The 22379-nt window shown below is 39.1% G+C and overlaps 1 protein-coding gene across 1 annotated transcript in view; it reads right to left on the bottom strand.

Annotated features, from left to right (window-relative positions):
* sorcs3a (sortilin related VPS10 domain containing receptor 3a) overlaps nucleotides 1-22379 on the bottom strand; it is a 220516-nt gene that overhangs the window by 42255 nt on the left and 155882 nt on the right. Inside the window, exons 6-11 of the mRNA XM_063884714.1 lie at nucleotides 22038-22102; nucleotides 21333-21451; nucleotides 14239-14328; nucleotides 13657-13836; nucleotides 6028-6174; nucleotides 2082-2184 (exon numbers count right to left, since the gene is read on the bottom strand). Of these exons, the coding sequence (XP_063740784.1) occupies nucleotides 2082-2184; nucleotides 6028-6174; nucleotides 13657-13836; nucleotides 14239-14328; nucleotides 21333-21451; nucleotides 22038-22102 (704 nt within the window). The remainder of the gene's footprint in view (nucleotides 1-2081; nucleotides 2185-6027; nucleotides 6175-13656; nucleotides 13837-14238; nucleotides 14329-21332; nucleotides 21452-22037; nucleotides 22103-22379) is intronic.

Raw genomic sequence — 22379 nt, 5'->3', positions numbered from 1 at the left:
TGGCCACGGCTCAGTAAATAGGCATGTGTTTGATCTGGATGGTGTTTGTCATGTTGGTGAGATGATCTCCGCGCCAGCTGACGTCTTAAAAGGCACAGCGGGCAAAGTGAATCACGGTGCCAAAGCAAAGGCTCGGCCAGAGATACGCAGACACACAAAGACACACTGTGAAAGCCGAGCGGCGGAGTGGTATGTTTATTCAGCATTCGCACACACAAAAGACAAAACAGACTGATATAAAGACACTCACACACTCAAGTACGGACATACACAATGCTTTCATGCTTTTTTCTGCTGACACCGCCATTGGTGCTTAGACATCTACTTAATATTAACTCATCTACATTTCCTTGTTCAAACTCTTTCACATGATCAAGCAGGTGGTGGCACATTTTCTCCCAAATGCATAATAGGCTGGTTGATGAAATTATATCAAAACAGGTGGACATGTAATCCACAACATACAGTATATGCTCATGGAAGAAGTGAAGATCCTGCATAAGTAGTGTAGCTTAAGGAATGACTGAGAATGGTACTTAAGTGAGAGGGCAAGCAAAGGTACAGTGCTGAGTAGGGATGCACCGATATATCGGTGAGACATCGGCGTCGGCCGATGTTAGCCCTATTTACCACCATCGGCATATCGGTAAAATAAGGTGACATCACCGATGGCAGTCGCAGATGTTTATGTTTTGCTACGTGACAGGGAGAAGTCGCATTAGCGTCGTTATTTTTAAATCTGACGGACCAAATCTTAAATCAGGGCATCATTTTTAAGGATTAGATCAGTGACAGTGGGTCTGCCGTAACTTTACAGTCATCGGGGGGGCGTCTCCTCTCCTCTTTGAGAAGCTGCTGCTGCACGTTGCATGCTGCAGGACTTCTGCCCCGTGTAGCAGGTGTCTGCAGGATCGGTAAATTAAATCCATTCTTCAGTGTTCTTGGGAGGCCGTCGTTTATATTTGTGACTTTGTTATACTTGCTGCTACTCCCGTTAACTTCCAGAAACTTACTATGGCTCGCTCAACCTCGCTCGCTCTTACACATGCACACACTATCCCCCACCCTCTCTCTTAAAAGGGACAGGCTACTATTACAGTTTAAATAGTAAAACATCGGTATCGGCATAAATGGTTATTCTTAACATCGGCATAGGGCGACATTTTTGCAATCGGTGCATCCCTAAGTTGAGGCATTATTTTGTCTACAGCTGACTGGAACAATACAAAATATCAGTTTTTGGAAATGTTAATGCATATTTATTTAGTTCTAACTCAAACAGGCTCTGCACTCTTTTGGACTCTATGGGTAATGCCCCAAGCCCCAAAGAAGTGTTCCGGCCATTGAAAATAATTTTTGTATTGGCCAAACTGTGGTACAACTACTGTGTCAGTACGTGACATCATTGGGCCCAAAAATACTTTTTCCTATTGACTCACATTGGGAAAGATACTTCTGTGAATCAGTATTTTTTTTTGTTGAGATGAATAAATGATCCAGTACAAACACTTGAATAGCCCTTATTTAAATCATTAGGGTTTAAAAGTTGTAAAAAGCGCTATTGGCCTAATCCTTTATTCCTTTAAGTGCCAACTATACAACCTTTTTACAAGGATGAAGTGTCTGCGGGCACCTTATGTTTTGGTGCGACAGGGGGTACAGTTGTCGGGCTCCACCCACAGCAACAATACATTAGAGCAACACATCCGTGTACTTTCCCTCAACGTCCTGGCCGTGCCCCTTATTGGGTGAAAATATCTGCTGTAATTTTACTGGCTGCAAGTACACATTCTGTATGGTAGGTATGGGATGGTTAATTCTGTAGAGATTCACCAATACATTCAAAGAAATTAAGAAAAGCGTGCAGTCAATGTCATTGGAGAGGGTAGGCTCGTCCTGATTAGCATGCTGCATTTATATACTTTTATGTGGGAAGGTCTAGAATACGTCTTCCCCTGTGTTTTTAGAACTATAGTTACAATATATAACCTTTGAGACAAAGAAAAAGCTTTATCGCAAACATCGGAAACAATCGGCTTCAGTAGAAAGACGTATGTTAAATGGTTGTTTTTTTTTCTTACCCGTGGCAACTATGATCCCCGGTGCAGAACTCTTGGTGGAGATTGTTCCTGACAGGTAAGGGTTCTCTGACGTTTGCAGTTGTAGATTGAGTGAACAGAAAGGCTGCAGCAGGGAATAAACATGTTAAGTTCAAGAGTGAATAAATATATTGACCAAATTGTCAAAATAGAGCAAGTACATTTGTATCTCATTGGAAAATCACCTTTTCCTTGTCTAGATTTACAGGTTATATGATATGAATTCATCCTATTTTCACTGTTAATCTCAATAAAGAGGGTGTCAAAAGAAAGGTTTGGAATGATACCATCACACAACAAGCCAGATTCCTAAGTCTCCCAAAAAGAAAGGAATGTGCCTTCATACTTCTAATTTGATTTGTTTTGTCATTAATACAAAGTGCTACGGAATTTGCATTAAAGTACAATGCCAAGTCTCTAGGGCATGCGCACAACAGAAGACAATTACATTTGTTCACAGAGCAGAAAAAAGCATGTCTCCCTTCATCTTTGCAGCAGACAGCATGTCACTGGTGTAAGGACAACAAGGGCGATGGGACTGAACATGGTAATCAAAGGGAATCTACGGCAGTAATTAAAATGTCACATGAATGCCCAATCACAGGGAACCGGTAAGCCACACCGCAAAGGCAAGACATCACCTCTTAAACAACAGAAAGTCACACTAATATCTGTCAGCAGTCATGCTGTGAGTTTTAGTTAGAGGAAGGCTGTCTAATGAGGGACGACATACTGTCAACGAATACAGTATGGCATCCAAGCTAACTAATTTTTAAATCACAATTAGTGAGTGTGGTTCAGGGGGTAAATGGACGTTTACCAATCAAAGGGTATGTTGTTCGATCCTCAGTCCACATTTTTAATTGTCATAGGGTAAGATTGTCAACCCCCCAAATGTTTCGAAATGTATTGTATTGAAGTATTTGTCATTTGCTCTATCAAAAGCAGTAATGTAGCCCCCGAAACACATTATCAGGTATAAACATTGTTGGAAAGACCTTTTAAAGGCCAGATCATCTTCGTTCATTCCTATAAGAGTTGCTCAGTGGCGTATGACACCAAAATGGCCAGACTCTCAAGATCAAAAGTATCAGGGCCCATAGAGCATGCAAACTTGTGCTTAGGTAAAGCCACAATACTGTACTTTTCATATGAATTCAGTGATAATATTTGAATATTCTGATATTTGTGTTTATTTGAGATCAGATGTCACCAAGAGAGAGAGACCAACTCTCTCGGACCCTGCCGTGTCACTATCAGCCTGTCAATTATTATTGAAGGGAGACGTAGGGTGATTACTGAAGTTGACGCTCTCTGTACAAGCTTCAAAAATGTATGTATTGTCTGAATATGGCGATAGAAGTGTCATATTATGAAATCCAAGACGTTGTTGGCCAAAAAACTGCCAAAACACAAAATAATCAAAACACAGGTTAACTGGGTATGCGCTTTTGTGACATCTGAACGTTTATGATATAGCGGGTCACCAATATAAGTTGATTTGGATAAAAGTCTCAGCTAAATCACATTATTATTATTATGTAATGCCTATATTTAACACTCATATTAGGCTTGCCACAGTACATTGCACAGAAAAGGCAAAAATTAATTTGTATAACATTTGTCTTTACTAACTCCAGTATGATTTGACATTAAGAAAACAAGCTACGCATGTGACCCTCAAAATATTTTCCTGTGGAAGAAGTGGAGAACCTGCAGGCACTGTGCCCAGTGTAGCTTAAAGAATCACTGAGACAGGTACTTAACTGAGAGGGCATGCAGAGGTCACAGCCATATTGGGTCTAGCAGCTGACTGGAGAATCGAACTACAACTTTTCATTTAAAATATTTGGCTTTTTATCATTTCAAATGCAAATGTGTACCTGTGTTGAGTGATTTGTACTACCAGTGAAATTACACCTAATGGATGGTAAATGGACATGCATTAAACTATTATTTTTCCAGGCTTAGCAACAACTCAAAGCGCTTTTACACAAAAAAAATCAGTAATGACCCATAAGTATGTTGCCGAAGGACACACCGACATGTTGACTGCAGGGGAATGAACCAACAACCTTCCGATTGTTGGACGCCTTCATACTGCCTGAGATGCCCCTTCCTTGTGCAGTAAATGTAATGTGTAAATGGACTGGCAATTTCCAGCTACATTTGAAAAGAAATTCCTACTAAACACTAATATAAAGCTTGCCACAGAATGTTGAAGAACTTTGCATTTTATTTTGCTCTTGTCTTATTCAAAGCGACTTACAATACGAAGTATACAGGTGCATTCACTTCAAATAGTGCTGGTGCATTCCTAGTAGTTTTAAATAGCCTTAACTATTTAAATGCTATTTCTTTTTACAAAACTGACCTCTTGGAAAAATGTATTTTATTTTAAATCAGCTAGTTTCTGAAACTGTTTATGATAGAATGGGTCTTCAAAGTGTTACAAATCCAATACCATGTACAAAAAATGTCAACCCCATAAAAAAAGACATGAAATTGAAATGTTATGCTGGGTTTCTAGATCAGCTACAATGGATAACCAAGTCTTACTACATGTTAAAGTAAAACATGTATATGGTTAGTGTATTTCCCATTGTTAATCAATTTATCATGTCCACTTGATATTTCCAAAGGTAGAACAATTCATGGGAGGATTTTCATGATAAACTACAGAGCAAGCAGTTTGAATCCCCAACCGACAGAATGGGTCTGGGTTAATAATAATATGACCATAGAACAGATTTACATACAATAGCACCTACTAAAGTACAATCCCCTGTACATAAAATATTCTTAATGGTCTCTATGTACCAGCACTTTGTCACAGCACTTGTTGAGAACTATAGCCTCAGATTTGGTGTGGTGATCCCAGCCGATTCACACTTGTGACCAAAGATTAGGAAGTAACATGATACGTGACTTTTTAACTCATTAGAAAATGCTATATAATGGTTACTATTATTGTTATAAAGCGTTATGAATGTTCAAGAGTTATTAAAGCTACAGTATGTTTATACAGTGCTATAGTCAGATTATAACACATTGATTAAAATGCATTAACACTAGAACCGCCATGGGGGTCATGTTTACCCCCCTGCGTTTTGAAATATATGCAACCCCGTAAATATAGAACCCACACATTTCAAATTTTGTGACTTTTCCTAAAATGGGTATATTTATCATCTAGTGGATTTTGAGCATTTATACCTAGACGGCTAATTTTTTAGCCCTTATGTAAACAAATGCATAAAGCTGCGCTATACTTCACCACCTCACCCCGTTGCCAAGCAACTCTTATTGTTTAGGTGTCATTTGATAAGCAGGCAGTCATATCATTAGCTAGAAATAGCTGAATCGGATCGATATGGAAAGAAACGCGAGTGAAGTATCATCTGACGCGAAAGAGAGACCAGTGATCAGCTGCTGCTGACGGAGTACAGGCAGCTCCGCCGCGGTGACGGACCGGTGACCGGAGCAAAACACACACTTCAAGTTAACCCTAAGATAGCTATTTTATCTACCTCTGGAAAAAGGTAAACTACTTAGAAATATGTTTATTCTTTACTGTTGAGTCACTAATGACTAAACTGAAGCAATAATAAAGAAACATTTACTGAGTTTTAAATAGTTTTTTGTTAAGTTCTACTTAGTATATAGGAACTGATGAAGTGGAACAAACTAAATGTTTTTAATGTTAAATATCTGCGTGTGCTGACGTTGCAATGGGGGGGGGGGGGTCAAAATTACGCTCCTCGGCGGTTCTAGGAATAATGGAATGTTGGCGGTTCTAGTGTTAAATACATGGGTGACAGCTAGCACAGTGCTACCGGTAATCCATTAATAAGGGTAATGTAAAAAATGATACAATCAAATTTGTCTTACATGTCTTTGTAAAAAGAAGTGAACATGCATTTCTCACCAGTATGCAGTGAATATCGTTTCCATCCAGGTCAGTAGCGGGAGCCTGCAGGAGCCTCCAGTCCCGGCCCTTGTTGTAGGTCATGAAGGTTTTCACCTGGTTGTCTTGCCTCTTATTTGCAATCAACATCCCTTTAATCCCTGCGACCTGACATACACACACAGCCACACAAAACAGGTTAAAATCTCATCTCTATCATATCAGTGGTTTTTTATATTTACCTCTCCCATAACAGTTTAGTCTTCCGTTGCAGATGAAATAGCATACCCACAGCTCTCATCAGACAGTGCATTTTGTGCATTGGTGCAGCAATCTTCACAGTACAAGCGCAGTAAAATGCAAATGGTGTGTTTATTCCTTTCTTGCTGACAGTCTGGCAGCAGACTCGGCTGCATGTTTCTTACTCCTCGCTAAGTGCTATCTGTAATTATATCCTTACACGTCTCAGCAATCCAGATGGAACAAAAGTGAATGACCATTGAGAAGTTGTCTGTTTTAGTTGAGTCTTCACAAACACACTCCAAAATCCGGTTTTAGACACATCCCTCAACTTAACCAAAGCAATGGAAAGTCACTTCAAATTGTTGCCATAGTGAGGGGCAATGCTAAGTCCCTGAAGGGAGCATGTCTGAATAAGTGGCACTAATAGGCCGTGCATCTGACATTGTCATAGAAACATGGCGATCAGGATAGATGCGGATAACGAGGGGTTCTATCGTCCTCACCCAACCCGACCTGTCAATCACTGGTGTAATTATTTATTGCCTCAACCTCCTCTATCACATGTGCGCACACACACACCTGCACACAAACCAGGAGACCCACGCATCCCCACCAGCATACACTTCTCTCCATCCATCCATCACTCACACCACCCACACTCTACTTTCTTGACAACATGGTGAAGGACGCAGGCAAATCTCTCTATTCTACAGCACAGATAATTCTGAGGGGTACAACACTAAAGGAATTTTCCCACTACTTTGAGAAACTATTATGTGCCATCGTTATGTTTTAAAGCAGTCCTGCCATTTGAATATGAATTAAAAAAGGGGATAAAGCTTTACTGCCCTATGTGATCAGAGACAAGGAATATCCTGCTGATCTTAATCATCTCTGCCACCATCAGGGATGCACAAGTCATAACCATGACTTAGGAAACAAGCATCCATTTATTATTGTATTCTCATTTTTTTTTTCATGTTTGTAAGAAAGGGGACAATGGTGGTTACCCCTTTTAGAGATATAATACATTTGCAACCAGTAAGTCATGTTTAGGAAGTAAAGGAAGCACATGGCTTACAGAATTGCACGGTGGCCGACAGATGTAAACGCGCTACAACAACCCAAAACACTGCTGTCAGGAGAGACGCGCCACAGTTTATTATAAATACGAGTAAAAAAAACACAAATGTCCCAAATACATGCAAATGAAGACACATCTCCACTTAGAAAGCATTCACCAACTGGACGGCAAACTGTCACTGTTGGCAGTTGCTTTATTACAAGTGTTTTGATAGTATAATTCAAGGTACTAGGTTAGCTACGTTCTGCAATATTATTGGAAAAAATGTCACATTTCTTTTTAAATAAGTCAATAAAACTTTAATTTTAGGTAGGTTTTCAGTGAAAGTGACAGTTGGCCAAATGTATAATCTATGAATGTCAACAAGTGCTCTAGTGCGCGTAATTTAATTTAGAATAATAAGTGTTTAAGTTTATTTAGAAGATATTTAAAGTAAGTATTTTTCTGATTTTTGACTGAATGACTGACTGCCAAGATATATTCAGTAAACATATTGAGGGCAGCACAAGCTGTTAACAAACATCTCTTTTACCGTGACTGTATACAGTACTGGAGTCTGTTGATTTATTCCGATTATCCCACTAAAGGGAATTCAGAAATAACAAATAATGGGAGTGACTTGAGTCTGCAACATGTACAGCACATGAAAGCGATTTGTTTTGCATTTCAGGTTAATGTAAATATCCCTCATATAGCCATTGCAGTTTATTGCATCATCTGATCACAACTAATGCATATATTCTATCTTTAATGCAGCGTTTCCAAAACAAATTTTCAATTTAATGGATCTTTCATTAGTTATTATTTTAAAATGTGTGTTTGTATTGCTTGGCTAAATCTTTGGACAGGTGTGTGGAATAAAACAATATCATTGTAAGTCACAATACTTTAAAGAAGGCATACTGTGATAGTCTTTATTTTATTATTATGCAATAGCCTTTAGGTTTACTTTTCTACATTCAACCATTGTCTTTAGACATTTGAAATACATTTCAAATGCCACAGCCTTTTTCAGAGCAGATTTATTAAAAAATGTGAAATATTATTTTCTCTCACTTAAAGAGCACTACTTGGCGTTATGGTCAGTAAAAATGATAGTTTTGTGAATCTATTTTTTCGTATATAATTTTCGTGCAGATCATTAATTCTTGCAGCCCTAACTGCTCTTCAACTCTTAAAGAGTCCAATATACCCAAGATCATTTAATCTTTAATGATTTAAAAAAAACCAACTATATAAAGATCTGGAACCAGAAAATAATTGGGACTGTTTTCAGTTATATGACCTAAATCATTAACCATAACATTAATTTCATAGAAGCAGAAGCAGCTATACACACAATAAAAACATATTGTTGTGTCATAACCATTAGCATTTTTACCGAAAGAACAAACAAAGTACCATTAGCCTTAATTTGGAGTTTGGTTTCTGTGCACCTTGTATGATTTTAATCAACTCCTATACAAAAAAAACCGGTCTCTTCAGCTCCTGCATCCTCTGTTCGCTGTTTGGTGTTGAGCTGGTAGCAAACAGTGAATTGATCTTTGTCTAACCTAATGTAGTTAGCAAACGTGCTGGAAGCCTAATCCAGAGTTATTCTTTCTCTCCATTCATTTGACTGAGCAAAGACCAGCAGTGGCACTGGATTGGAGGCAGGGTTTATGAGAAACGCAGGTGAACATACTCAGCCACAGGTAATTTCGCTCTCGAGTGTCAGGCCATTTTGGATTCATGCACCACTGAGCAACCTTCATAGGAATAAAGGGAACCCTCCAATGCTGTATATATGCTGTATATACTGTATACATTTCTCTGTATACATCCAATAGGCGGAGCCGTTTTACTTTAAAATTTGAGGAAATTACAATCAAGTCTTATTATCTTCTGTAGACTTCTGTGGTCAGCAAGTGACCCCATATAACATATAGCAATTCAATCCTTTCATTCTAATTGGGCTCCTATGTATTTTTGTTTTCTCCAGAATTCTACTGTACGTTTTACTTTAAAAACCTAAAGAGCTTTCAAAATGAGTATAATTGTAGATATGCCCTACTCAGCTCCTATTGGAAACGACAATTCTACTGACCTTGATTATTTGTGAAAAAAATATTCAATGCATTGATAAATCCCCGTCTATGTCCATAATACCCCGGAATTTCTTTTATTGAAACTCTAGATCAGATTCTGTTGAGCAACAATATTGTTGTATTAATTTGTGCTAATGTTGCTTGTTTATTGTGTTTGCTGTTTATTATTAGGTACAACTCCTTGAAGTCTAAGAGGAAAACAAACAGCTGTTTGGTTGTAAGCAGCTTTACATTAAAGATATGTTGCGTTCCATGTCGTTTTTATTTCTGAACTGATTGGTCACAATAAAAGGAGGGCCATTAATGTGTTCAATAATGTCCAGTAGATTAAAACATGAGTGCCAATCTGGAAAGCGCTGCTATTAAGTAGGTTCATATTTTTAATGACTGGCCGGGAATTTAAAGCTTTTTACAATATATTGTATATGGCCCATTTGTTCAATCACAGCTTTATGGTTGTAAAAGTGCTGGCAGTTAAAACACACAAACTTGAAGGGCCACGTCATTGTGAGTACCAGTGTGAGTATTATAGACATCATATAAGGCTTTTCACTGACAAAAAAATCACTTAATTTCTTCAATGAGTCAGTGAGAACTGTTTGTCGCAATACATGAGCCTGAGAAAAACACTTTTTGATACAGAACCCAACCCAATCAGAGTAATAATTTTCAGAGAGCCACCTGCTAACCCCACCCCCCTCCTGCCTAAATTGAAGGAATGCTTGATGTAGAGCGCTGATGTCAACAGAAAATGAGTTTGCACAACAAAGACTCATGATTACAGAATTTGCCCCCTTATGGAATTTGATGGATAATAAAATAATCCTTCTAATTTAGAAGATAATTGAGCAATTTTCTGTGTGGGAATAGTGTAATTGATTTCAGGGAGGAGGATACAGAGAGAGAGAGGCCCTCTGGGAAGAATAGACATGACTACTAAGTGGTAGAACAAAAAACTTTCATATAGTATGCTGTCTCCCCTCTGGTCGGAGTGTGTCTTCTCTGGAACATAAGCTCTGTGAAGTGCAGTTTGTCAGGGTCTAACAGCAATAAATGGGACGAGTTCCACAGCATTGTTCTTACCCTGTGTAATGGTGCTTATTTATCAGAGACAGCAGTGTATCATCCATCTCTTGTTTACGTTCTGATCAAGAATGGTACTTTGACAGCGTGACAAATGTAATTAAAGCGCCTTATCATCTTATGCTGCGCAGTGGAACACTTTTACCGATGCATGGTAATAGGAGAGGTTCACACACACACGTTCAGAGCCACACACACACACACTACTTACTTCACAGGAGAGGTAATGGCATTGTTAATTACCGCACTGCTGCCAGCCAATATCTCACTTCCTTCACTTTCACAACGTCACCTGCCAGTGTAGGAGTGATAAACTGGGTCCACCAGGGAGTGGAGAAGGAAGGGAAATCTACTTTCCTGCCACGAATGCTAATGCGAACACATACAGTAGCTAGACAGTCAGCTAACAAGGTCATTACAAGTCCACAGGTGTATGGCACTGAGCCCCATTAAGCACGCTCTCTATACCGCATATGTCTGCCAAAAGGAAGATCAACGACAACTGCCTGCAATGCAAACATATCCATGTAAGACAAGTAACTGTAACACAAACTCTACAAAAAGTGTATGTGAAGAAAACAACACAAACAAATCAACTCTAGCTGTCAGTGACTTTGGCCAAGCCATCGCAGTATGACTTAAAGCTGCACTGATAAATATTTAAAGGTTAAATAAAGTTTATTAATTAACTGAGGTTTGGGAGCATGGCCAAACCTTAACCCCATTTCTAATCCCCTGTTAAAATGAATACCCGGCCAACACATTGGTCCACTTTTAGTCTATTCTCCTCACACACCCTCTCCTTCTCCTCCTCACACATCATTCCCTATCCTCCCTCATTGTTAGCCAAATTCCTTCATCCCTTCACAATTTCTTAATTAATTCATTCCCCTCCACAAATCCCTTCAACCCCTCCTCTCATCCCTTTTCCTCTTCACATACAGTGACTCCTTCATCCCTCACTCCCCTTATCCTCACCAATATCCTTCACTCCCCTCATTCCTGCACCCTCTCAAATATCCTTTCAGCCCTCCACCTACTGACCCCTTCATCCCTTTCTCAGCTTTCCTTACCAATATATCTCACTTCCCTCATTCTTGCATACCTACCAACATCCGTAAACCATACAACCCATCGACCACTTCATCCCTTGATCCGAACATCTCTCTTTATCCTTTCAGCCTCTCTACCCGTCTCCTCTGATCCCTTCTTACTCAACTTGTGTAGACTTTGCTACTTCGAGATGTCTCATTTTATTGTCCGGAGGGCCCACAATCAGCTCGTATAGAATTGGACTTAGATGGATCGCCCACCCTGAGACTCCCTCAACTCGGCATTCAGTACATCCTCCCAGACCAACCTAATGCATCATTATTCGTCATCCACCTACACTACCCCAACAATAATATAATATAATCTTCTATATTTCTGCAAATACAAATTATGATTCCAGCAAATTAGAGGTAATTGAAAATGTTGTTGCATTTTAGCCAGCATCACATATATGAAGGTGATGATAGTTGTTCTATCAGACTTAAATAAGACACCTTACGTTATAATCATGATTATAACAGCATAAAACAGTTGTCTGCTAGTAACAATCGGTCACCGCTTCGGAAACATCTACTTCGGTAATTTCTGGCGATGACGTCATGAGTAGAACACAGCTCAGGGCAGCCACCATTGTTTGTATGTGTTGAAGCATCCAGCAAAAATTGATGTCAATCATTATGATAAAGAATGGACAGCAATAGAACGCAAATAATAATTGGGAAGCAATTGTATGGGGATGTGGGGCCGTCTGCAAATCTGGCTATGGGATATTTCTGTGGCCAAAACATGATAAAATGTCGCGTTTTAGGGTCTGCCAAGGGGGGTCATTTTGACCGCCCTATCGCAACAGAATCAATAATGGTGCTCATATACAAACAAAAAACTACAAAATTAATACTTTTAAATAAAACGTTAATAGTAGATTAACTACATTATTAAAACATTTACAGTAATTTTGGATAATAACCCGGGAATAATAAACGGTGTGCTCTCTTTTCCTGTCTCCCTCTCCTGACAGCCCGTCTGTATCCTTCTCATGCAGCTCACGGATCCACTAATGAGTGACCCGACAGTAAAGAATAAACACACTTATAACTAGGTTAGCTAGTTCCAGAAGTAGATAAAATAGCTTAATGTGATGTTTTAATTTGAAGTGTGTGCTTTGCTCCGCTCAGCAGGTGATCCGGGTGGAGCAGAGTGTTCCCCGTCAGCCGCAGCTGATCCTGATCACTGATCTTTGAATACTGTGACTCGAACTGGTATGGTTCCACCACGTTAAACTTGCCCGCATGATCTGATTCCACGACGCCGGCATCCTCTTCAATAAATGTTACCTCTTCTTGAAAGTGCACCAAGTCTATTGACGACTCACTGTCACTCGATTCTGTCGAAATATTTGAGCCAGATTCCGAAATCGGCACTTCTGCCATGTTTGGGTATTCAACAAGTGTTCTACTCGTGACGTATCGTGATGTTATAAAGCGGACAAACATTGGAAGCGAGCATGGAAAGTTGTAATAAATGAGGATTTATAAAATATAGCGGGCATATTGTAAATAATAACAAATGACTTTGCATTAATAATAGTATATATTATCGTAATAAGAATAGCAATGTGCTTCCCTTTGTGAGCTCTTTAAGGCATTATACACAGGTTTGGTCAACTGATGAAGGAGATGTAAAATTGGATGAGTCGATTGAAATAAAACTTCATAAGATTTATAAAATTTGAAACAAATATGGGCCTTTGAAAAGTGAGGTAGTAGTATTTACTCCAAAGAGTAATTTACTGCAGGAGAATCAGCAGCAGCGTAGGGATTGTTGAGACACTGGTATTAATTGAGAACCCTATTGATGCACCCTTACTGTTGGATACCGTGTGGTCATATGGTGCAATGGGGCATAAAAAGCTGAATGCATTGCACAATAACCGACATGGTCATAAAACCCCATTATGCTCCACTGTTTACGTGTTGCCACATGCATAAACCTGTTCTTGAGAAGTATCGAGAACGTAATAATCCCTTTAACTTCCCATCATCAATCATTGAAAGACTTCACGTTTCTCACAAAGGATAAAGAGTTTCAAAAGGGGCCTACCTCGTACAGATCAAGCATCTGGTTCCCGCCGATGCCCCTAGTGGTCTTGACATTTTCCAAGGCCAAGGTGAAGTAGATCCCTCTGGTGTCGGACAAGTAGAGGTTATAGGTGTCGTTCTGGTTCCACTCCTGCACGGCCGCAAATACCTGCTTCTCATCAGTGCTGACAATGTGTAAATCCTATCAGGGAGCAGGGAGAGATTAAGAGGAGTTATGACTGGAAGCAGAGAGGTGACGGATTAGAACATGCTGACCCTGGGGGACTGGTCATGAGATCAATGTTGTGATGTGAATATAAATGGTGGACATGCTGTAATGTTAAGCTCCCTAAGAGGCTCACTGAAAGTCTGGTACCGTGACTTATAGTATGATTTTAAAAGCACAGTATGCCAGCTTTTAAGGGAAAAAAACATAACAAAAGTGGTTATACATGTGGTTTTACAATTATTGTATTTGTTTTCTAAATACATCACCGTTGTGACAACATTTACATAAATGACTTTCAGGAATAGGAATACTGAGGTTACTATGATTAAACAGATTTCATAAAAAAAACTAAAAAGACAGTTCAGGGTAACTTACCTTAGGTAGGGAGTATTTGGGGAGTTTGATTTGTATAAAAAGGTCTCTCTTGTAGGAAACATAATATGAAGCACGTCCTGATGTAGGAACCTATAACACATAATGTCAAATGTATTTCATATATTGAATAATCGAGCAAGTTTCAGCTTTGTTTTTACGCAAGCGTTGCTTTAGCAACTTCTCTTTTACCAGTGATGGAGGTCAGCTGTTGAACAAAAGCAAGGACATCTTTTACTCATGTGTCACAGAATCACTGAGACCATATCATATTGTGTGCAATTAATATAAGTGGTGGGTCGAATCGTACATTCATCACCTTCTTACTTTGTCCTGCGGGTTTCTAACACACTGCTAGGAAACCAATACATAACAATTGTATAGGCATTAATAGCAATCTCCCAACTTGCATCCAAAGGAGGCTGCGTACTATGGATGTAAATGTGCTTGGTGGTTTCAAAGTGAAATTTGGTAAATTTCTTGTAGGTAAATCAATAGTCTCATTAAACCTTGTCTAGAGAAAGCTTTAAGTTGCCCCGACAAAAAAATATTTTGTCCCTAATGGTAGCCCCTATGCAAACATACGTTTTATCAAGGCCTCATGTGTTTCATGATCTCTGTAACCATATCGTATTTTCTCAAATCAAATACCGTGGTGGATCAAAGTGTACATCCACCTATCACTCTATTATGATGGCTGGTTTTCGAGAAACAGCTAGATAAAAAGTATTTTTTGTGTTTCAACTTCTATGGTCATTTACAGCGACCTCACAGCTTGCATTCAGAGGACACCTCTCTAGGTGTCAAGGTGCTTGGTGGTTCCAAAGTGGACATTGCTAAATATCTTGGTGTTGAATCAATAGTCTCGTTATTCATTTTTCAAGGAAATATTTAACCTGCCCAACCATGCTAAATTCTGAATGCTAAGAAAAAAGAAGTTGTCCATAAAGGTAGCCCCTTTCAAACACTCCAAGCTGTTTTTGTTGTTACCTTACACGGCATGAAAACACTGGGCCGGTGGCTGTGGAAGAACTGTCATTAGCCTTAAGGCCACGGAAGGTCAATACTTTATACTCATACACAGAGAGGGACAGTGCAAAGTGAGACTGCAGTGGCATAACACACTTTTCAGTCCTATCAATAACGACATAATACTCGGAAAAACCTTCAAATCAAGCCGGTGGCTCTCTGCTGAAAATAAGTGATACCAGTAATAATGTTGCATGGCAGGGCTGATTCTTTTTACTGATCTTTAAGTTCTCTCAATGGCCCAGAAGAGAGAACAAGCTATATTAGCAGAGTAGCGGTGAACACTGCAGAACAGTCCCACATGCAATCGAGTGCAGGAGCATGAGATCGATGGCGGGGTAACCAGAGGCAGTTTGAACTTTAAGAGGAATTGGTATGATTGATTTTTTTCCCCCATCCCTTCAGGATCTTTCGTCTGTGACGCATACGTGTTCAAATGTGGAGGTGCTAGAATTGAAGAGGAGGTTTAGGTTGAGCGATTGTGAGTCTACTTGAAAGACTTCGGAGAGGTCAAACAGGATTGAAGGATCTTTGGAGAACAACTCTATTTCTTTGTCTAATGGGCTGCCAAGGCCAGTAAGGGTTCCGCAGGAAGCACATGCCTGTAGGTGGCTCAGGTAAGCAGGCCTCTGAAAAATCACTTTTTCTCTCCTGAATAAAGAATTTTGTGGGATCAAAGAGCTGGAAGAGTGCCATTGCGAGTACTACAACCATTACAACTGCTACTACTGAAAATATGAATCCAACGCTGAATATATTAGTTTATCGTATTATTTAAAATATATTATTCAAAATGTAATAACACAAACGGACATTAAATCAAACAGGGTGGAGCAGGTTTTATAGGGTTTTGTACAGGCTGATGATAGACTGTACAAACCATTACAAAATGCTGGCTCTCCATTTCCCTCTTTTTTTGCATAATCAACAATATTGTCTCAGTGGAGGAAAACAAAAGGGTTGGGAGGGTTACTTTAACAATCTATTCCACTTACAATTACCAAATACCTGTAAAAAAAAAAATAGTAACTTAAGTATCACACTAAATAACAAGTGTAACCTCAGTACTTTATATTACTTTGAAAAAACTGACAACAAAATGCCTTGCAAGTAAACACAAGAACACAAGAGGGTTTAGTTGCAACTATGGATTTAATAATATGAATGAACCATTGATTTTGGCCACATGTTAGCTTTTTACTTTAATCACCAAATGTTGTAAATATGCAGAGATTTTCCTGCTGAACAAAATGTGTTAAGTATCATAAATGAATGTTGCCACAAAGCTTATTTTATAATGAGTCAATGGAGTCCTTCAGCTTGCTAACTTCCGGGTTAACATACAGAAATATATCAAGACTGTACCACTCTATTACCAATGTCTTCATTATTTTGGGTATGGCCTTTTATATGCCTTGCTAACTGTCCTTGTGCATGTATTTAAACTCATTGTTAGTTGTTTCCAGTGCTGTCCTAAGCTGTCCTGTGTTGAAAAAAAATATATATATATATATATAAAGTGTGGAACATGGAGGTGTGAGGGGATCATTGTGTGGAGGATTTTATAAATAATGGTTCTCACATAGTTTGTTATTACAGTATCAGGTAAAGTTTATGGAGGATATCTAACTCTCAGTCTAAGAAAGTGATGTTTTTGAAGGGTTGTTGAAGGGTGCAAGCATTGCTCTGAAGTGCTTTGGTCTTGTACATTTGGATAGAGATACATTTAAGAGGTGAAGAAGTCGCTTGAAAACATTCCCTTTTTTTATTATTCCTAAAAAGCCCTCAAAACCAAGCACAACAACAATTTGTGGAGGTAAATTTGAGAAAAGTTTTTGTGGACTAGCCATGTAATTATGCTCCCATTTCCTGTTGACTTTTTACATTCTTGAAAACTCATTTGCACAATGTCAAAGTAAATAATATTCAAGGTTTAGAGGAAATTAAAATGCAACCAATAAATCGCATCTGTGTTACTTAGAATTCAGGACATTACCAGTTCAGATATTTCTGTGGCACAAATCATGATTAATTTGACACACCGGGCAGTGGCTAGTATGAATATTAAAAATGTAGTCTGGCTTCCTAGAAAAACCAAAGCACAACTGTTCAGTTGAGGTTAAAGTAAAATGTGATTTATGTATTTATTTTTCTGCCAAGTGCTATATTTTGACATATTATATATGGAACCATAGGAGGTACAGTATGTAGGTGATTGTGTGGCAGTCAAGGTGAAATAGTCATTAGGAAGCAGCAAAATGGTCTAATAATAAATCAGTTTAAGCAATATTTTTGAAATAACTCTGAGATAAGAATGTTTCTTGCTTAGAACACAACCTAAAACAAAACTTACAGATACAACTGATGTAAGTATAAACAACCTTTAGTGTATTATAGTGTGTAGTGGCACTAATATTAAATAAATACAACATAAATAGCTTTAATTGACGTTGGACTCCTGCTGGTCAGGAGGATGGTATCCCTAGCTTGGAAGAAAATGTATTTACCTTCGAAAAATGTATGGGTTAAAGGAAGGAAAGGACATTTTGAAAATGTGTGTTATCCCTTACTAACATCAACGACAAAGTACATCGCCACTTTGAAATTGTTGGAATGCTAAAATGCTTTTATGTTTTTCTCTTATTTATTTATTATTTAATCTAATATATTTATATATTTTATTTGCTCAATCCCTCACTTGTCAATATTTATATTTGAGGAGAATATGCAATAAACTCTATAAAGATATTCTTAATAAGCAACCAAGCAAACTCCTAAACATTGTTATCTACCTGTCCATAGTAATGTGGAGCTTGTAAGCATCAACGTACATCAGATGGCTATGGTTCTTATGTGTTTCTGTGGAGCTCACTGAGTAAATCAAAATGAAGTTAAAACTGGAATTAAATATTAAACAGACATTTTTCAGAGAATACAAACCTTCAAATGAAGTGCCTTCTGATGTAATCTCTTTTTTAACACTTGAAATCATAATGCAATTTGAACCTAACCTGATTGAAAATGTATAAAATCCATTATTGGATTACTTTAACAATAATGTAATAAAATGTTCTGACTGATATTGTTATTCCACATTCTGTTCAATAGTTTTATGCATTTCAGGGGGGCATTCTTTTTTAAACCTGATTATTTTTGATATGTTATTATTTTGATGGATTATGTCCTAATGTCAAAAGAACATTTCTTTTTCAGAAATGTAAAATTCAAAATGTATGATAAAGTAAGTGTCATGTACACCTATCCCTAAAACAGACATTTGAAACTGATCCCTGTTTCAAAAGACAGCACATTTCACAATCAATTGCATGAAGTACGTTCCTATCAGGCTACAATGTATTTAAGTAAAATTGGAAATGAACTCGTCCATAGCCATGCTGAAATATGGTCCAATATATTACAGTGGAATTCAAATGGAATTTCCATCAGTTGCAACCCAAAGTTTGCAATCAATGAAAATTACCTTTTTTGTACCGTATTTTCCGGACTATAAGGCGCCTTTAAAAGCCTTAAATTTTCTCAAAAAACAACAGTGCGTCTTATAATCCAGTGCGCCTTATATATGGATTACGGTAATTCTGGTTGTGCTTACTGACCTCGAAGTGATTTTGTGTGGTACACAGCGCTCACGGCGCTCTGTCAAAATGTTAGTACGACTTTGGTAAACTACAAAGCCGCACCGCTTGCAGCATTACGGCTACCGTAGTCAGGAGCGTCGCGGAGTTGCACCAAATGGCACCGGTCAAGAGACACGCTTACGACGCGGACTTCAAACTCAAGGCTATCAGTCACGCAGTAGAACATGGGAATAGAGCAGCTGGGAGAGAATTCAACATTAATGAATCAATGATACGGAAGTGGAAGAAGCAAGAAGATGGCCTACGCCAAGTAAAGAAGACCACACAGAGTTTCCGAGGAAACAACGCGAGATGGCCGCAGTTAGAGGACAACATTGAACAGTGGATTATTGAACAGAGAGCAGCAGGTAGAAGCGTCTCTACAGTCTCTATTCGAATGAAGGCAACAGCGTTAGCACGGGACATGAATATCGATGACTTTCGAGGCGGTCCTTCTTGGTGCTTTCGTTTTATGAAAAGACGTCATCTCTCCATCCGCACACGAACTACCGTCTCGCAGCAACTGCCAAAAGATTACGAATATACTGCGAAAAGAAGATCACTGAAAAGAAGATCCGGCCAGAGCACATCACTAACATGGACGAGGTTCCCCTCACCTTTGATATCCCCGTGAACCGCACTGTGGAGAAAACAGGGACCAGAACGGTGTCTATACGTACGACAGGGAACGAGAAGTCATCCTTCACTGTAGTTCTCGGTTGCCAGGCTTATGGCCAGAAACTTCCACCCATGGTCATTTTCAAGAGGAAGACTTAACCAAAAGAAAATTTCCCAGCCGGCGTCATTATCAAAGTTAACCCGAAGGGCTGGATGGACGAGGAAAAGATGAGGGAGTGGCTGAGAGAAATTTACGTCAAGAGACCGGATGGCTTTTTCCACAAATCTCCGTCCCTATTGATCTGCGACTCCATGCGCGCCCATCTCACCGATGCTGTCAAAAAACAAGTGAAGCAAACTAATTCGGAGTTTGCCATCATTCCGGGTGGATTAACTAAAGTACTCCAGCCGCTAGATATTGGTGTAAACAGGGCGTTCAAAGTTAAACTGCGAGCTGCGTGGGAGCAGTGGATGACAGAAGGCCAACACACATTCACCAAGACAGGGAGACAGCGCCGGGCGACTTACGCCACTATCTGCCAATGGATCGTGGATGCCTGGGCTAATGTATCAGTCTCAACTGTGGTCCGAGCTTTCACGAAGGCCGGAATCATCACTGAACTGCCAGGTAGTAGCAACGACACTGACTCGGATAATGACGAAAGGGATCCGGCCTGCTGGATGCCGTAATCGCCCAACTGTTCAACTCGGACACTGAAGATGAAGAATTTGAGGGATTTGTGGACGAGGAATGAACTGAAAAAGTGAGAGTATTGTGTTGTATTTTACATGTTATAAGTGAACAATTTTCAGAGTTATTGTGAATACGCTAACGTTATTGTATTTTACGTGTTATAACTGGACTTATTACTGACTTATCTGACTGTTTTGTTTCTGTTATATAATTAATCATTATATAATATGTATCCGTTTTACGGCATGTAGAAAAGGAGTGTGTAGGAGAGCGACATGCGGGATGGGCGTGTGTGTGCGGAAGAAGTAGTTTTGGGAAAGTGAAGTTGTTGCCAGGTTGGCTGCGTTGTCGGGTGTTCGAAGACAATAAAAAAGGATTACTCCAGCTCCGCTGTTTCCCCCTCCTCTTTCCTCAGAGAGTGTCACATACCCAGCTGCTCTTCACTACGGTATAGAGCATAACAACGCTGGAAGTAACAACATTTCGCTTAATGCGCCTTATAGTCCGGTGCGCCTTATATATGAAAACATTTCGAAAATAGACCATTCATTGACAGTGCGCCTTATAATCCAGTGCGCCCTATAGTGCGGAAAATACGGTACTTTTAAAGGTGACTTCACCGAATAAGTTAGTTACATTTTATGGGGACTTTTTATCTCCAATTTTTATTAGCTGATCACTGTTTCAATCAAATTAGCTTTTGCAATGGTGTTAAAATAAAATAAAAATTGTATTGATTTTATTGATTTAATTAATAGAATGACATGTTGACCATACAAATTGACCAAAAAACATTTATATCACTTTAAGGGGTCCTTACATTTAAAAAAGATAACTACATTATAAGGGGCTACAAAGCTACATTTAGATGATCGTAGCTTGTGTTTTGTGTCTTTGTTCATTCATTCCACCCAATCATGGACATGCGTGTCCTTTAACATCTTAAATAACAAAACGTTATTAGTCGTTAGAAAAACAACAAACTACTACAAATATACACACCTACTTATCAGTTAGCATAGCCAAGCAAGTTGAAGACATATTTTCCTTGATTGACGTTCATATTGTCTAGGTAGCATAATCCATCATGTAGCAGGCAGTGAGTGGTGTTAGATCCCTACCTGTATGAATATGTAGTCATCCTGAACCACCAGTGAGCTGATGTCGATATATCCAGGGAACGGGTAGTTCCTGTTAGCCTCTGTGCATGTCTGAGCTCTGCACGTCACATACTGCACATCTGTCACATGGGAAGACATACAGAGAGCATGATATCTTATGAATACTACATAATTGGTGGTAAATATTAATATATTGAGCTGTAGAAATCTAAAACATGATATATGGAGCATGCATTGGTAGCTGTTTTTCGTCATTACTTTGAAGCTATTAATGTGTTGTTGTGTTGTACTCCACATGTTTGACATTTTCTCTGCCTTCCTTGTAGCGCCAGATGTATTCATATCATGTGAAGAATGCAGCATCTCTGCCTGCCAATCGCACAATGGTTATATGAGAAAAAACTCATATAAATATCTTTGATTAGCGCTACGGCGACATCACAGGCTGGCATTAACAGCTTCACCTTTGTCACCTATGGAGGACCTTGGTGGTACTGCCATTCAGAGTTATGGAGCTGACATTCAGCGAGTAAAAGGGAAGAGGGAAAAAAAGGCCATATTAACCATTATGCAGTGGGTTCATTGGTAGGGAAAGCCTGTGCTGTTTCCCTGGGGTTGAGTTCTTTTATCTACTAGGAATTTATTCCTATAGAGACCTGTTCAATACTCCCTTTTGATGTGAATGCGTGTGTAGGAGTCACTCACTTCCATCCGGCGTATGAGCCTCCATGTGGACCAGATCTGGCTCTTTGTCGAGGCCGGAAACAGACCTTGGAGAGAATGACAGCGTGGAAGATAACATCACCATAACATTAATGAATAGAAAGGGATGTTAAGATATAAAAGAAAGAAAAAAATACCAAAAAGTTTCAGTGCAGAGGAGCGAACAAAAAAAAAAAAGGGACCAAGTCTGGGAGAAGCATTCTGTGACTGCTACAGTCCTAACGCTAACCCTATCTGTGGGAGCCATATGTGCTTTTCATTTATTATGTGGTATTTTTCATGTCTCATTGGTGGTGGGTGTGCACTAGACTAAGGGTTAGGTCG

Source organism: Eleginops maclovinus, chromosome 5 (genome assembly GCF_036324505.1).
Source record: "Eleginops maclovinus isolate JMC-PN-2008 ecotype Puerto Natales chromosome 5, JC_Emac_rtc_rv5, whole genome shotgun sequence".
In the NCBI taxonomy this organism is placed as follows: domain Eukaryota; kingdom Metazoa; phylum Chordata; class Actinopteri; order Perciformes; family Eleginopidae; genus Eleginops; species Eleginops maclovinus.
The sequence above is the reverse complement of the archived record's forward strand: the minus strand, read 5'-3'. Positions and strand labels throughout refer to the sequence as shown.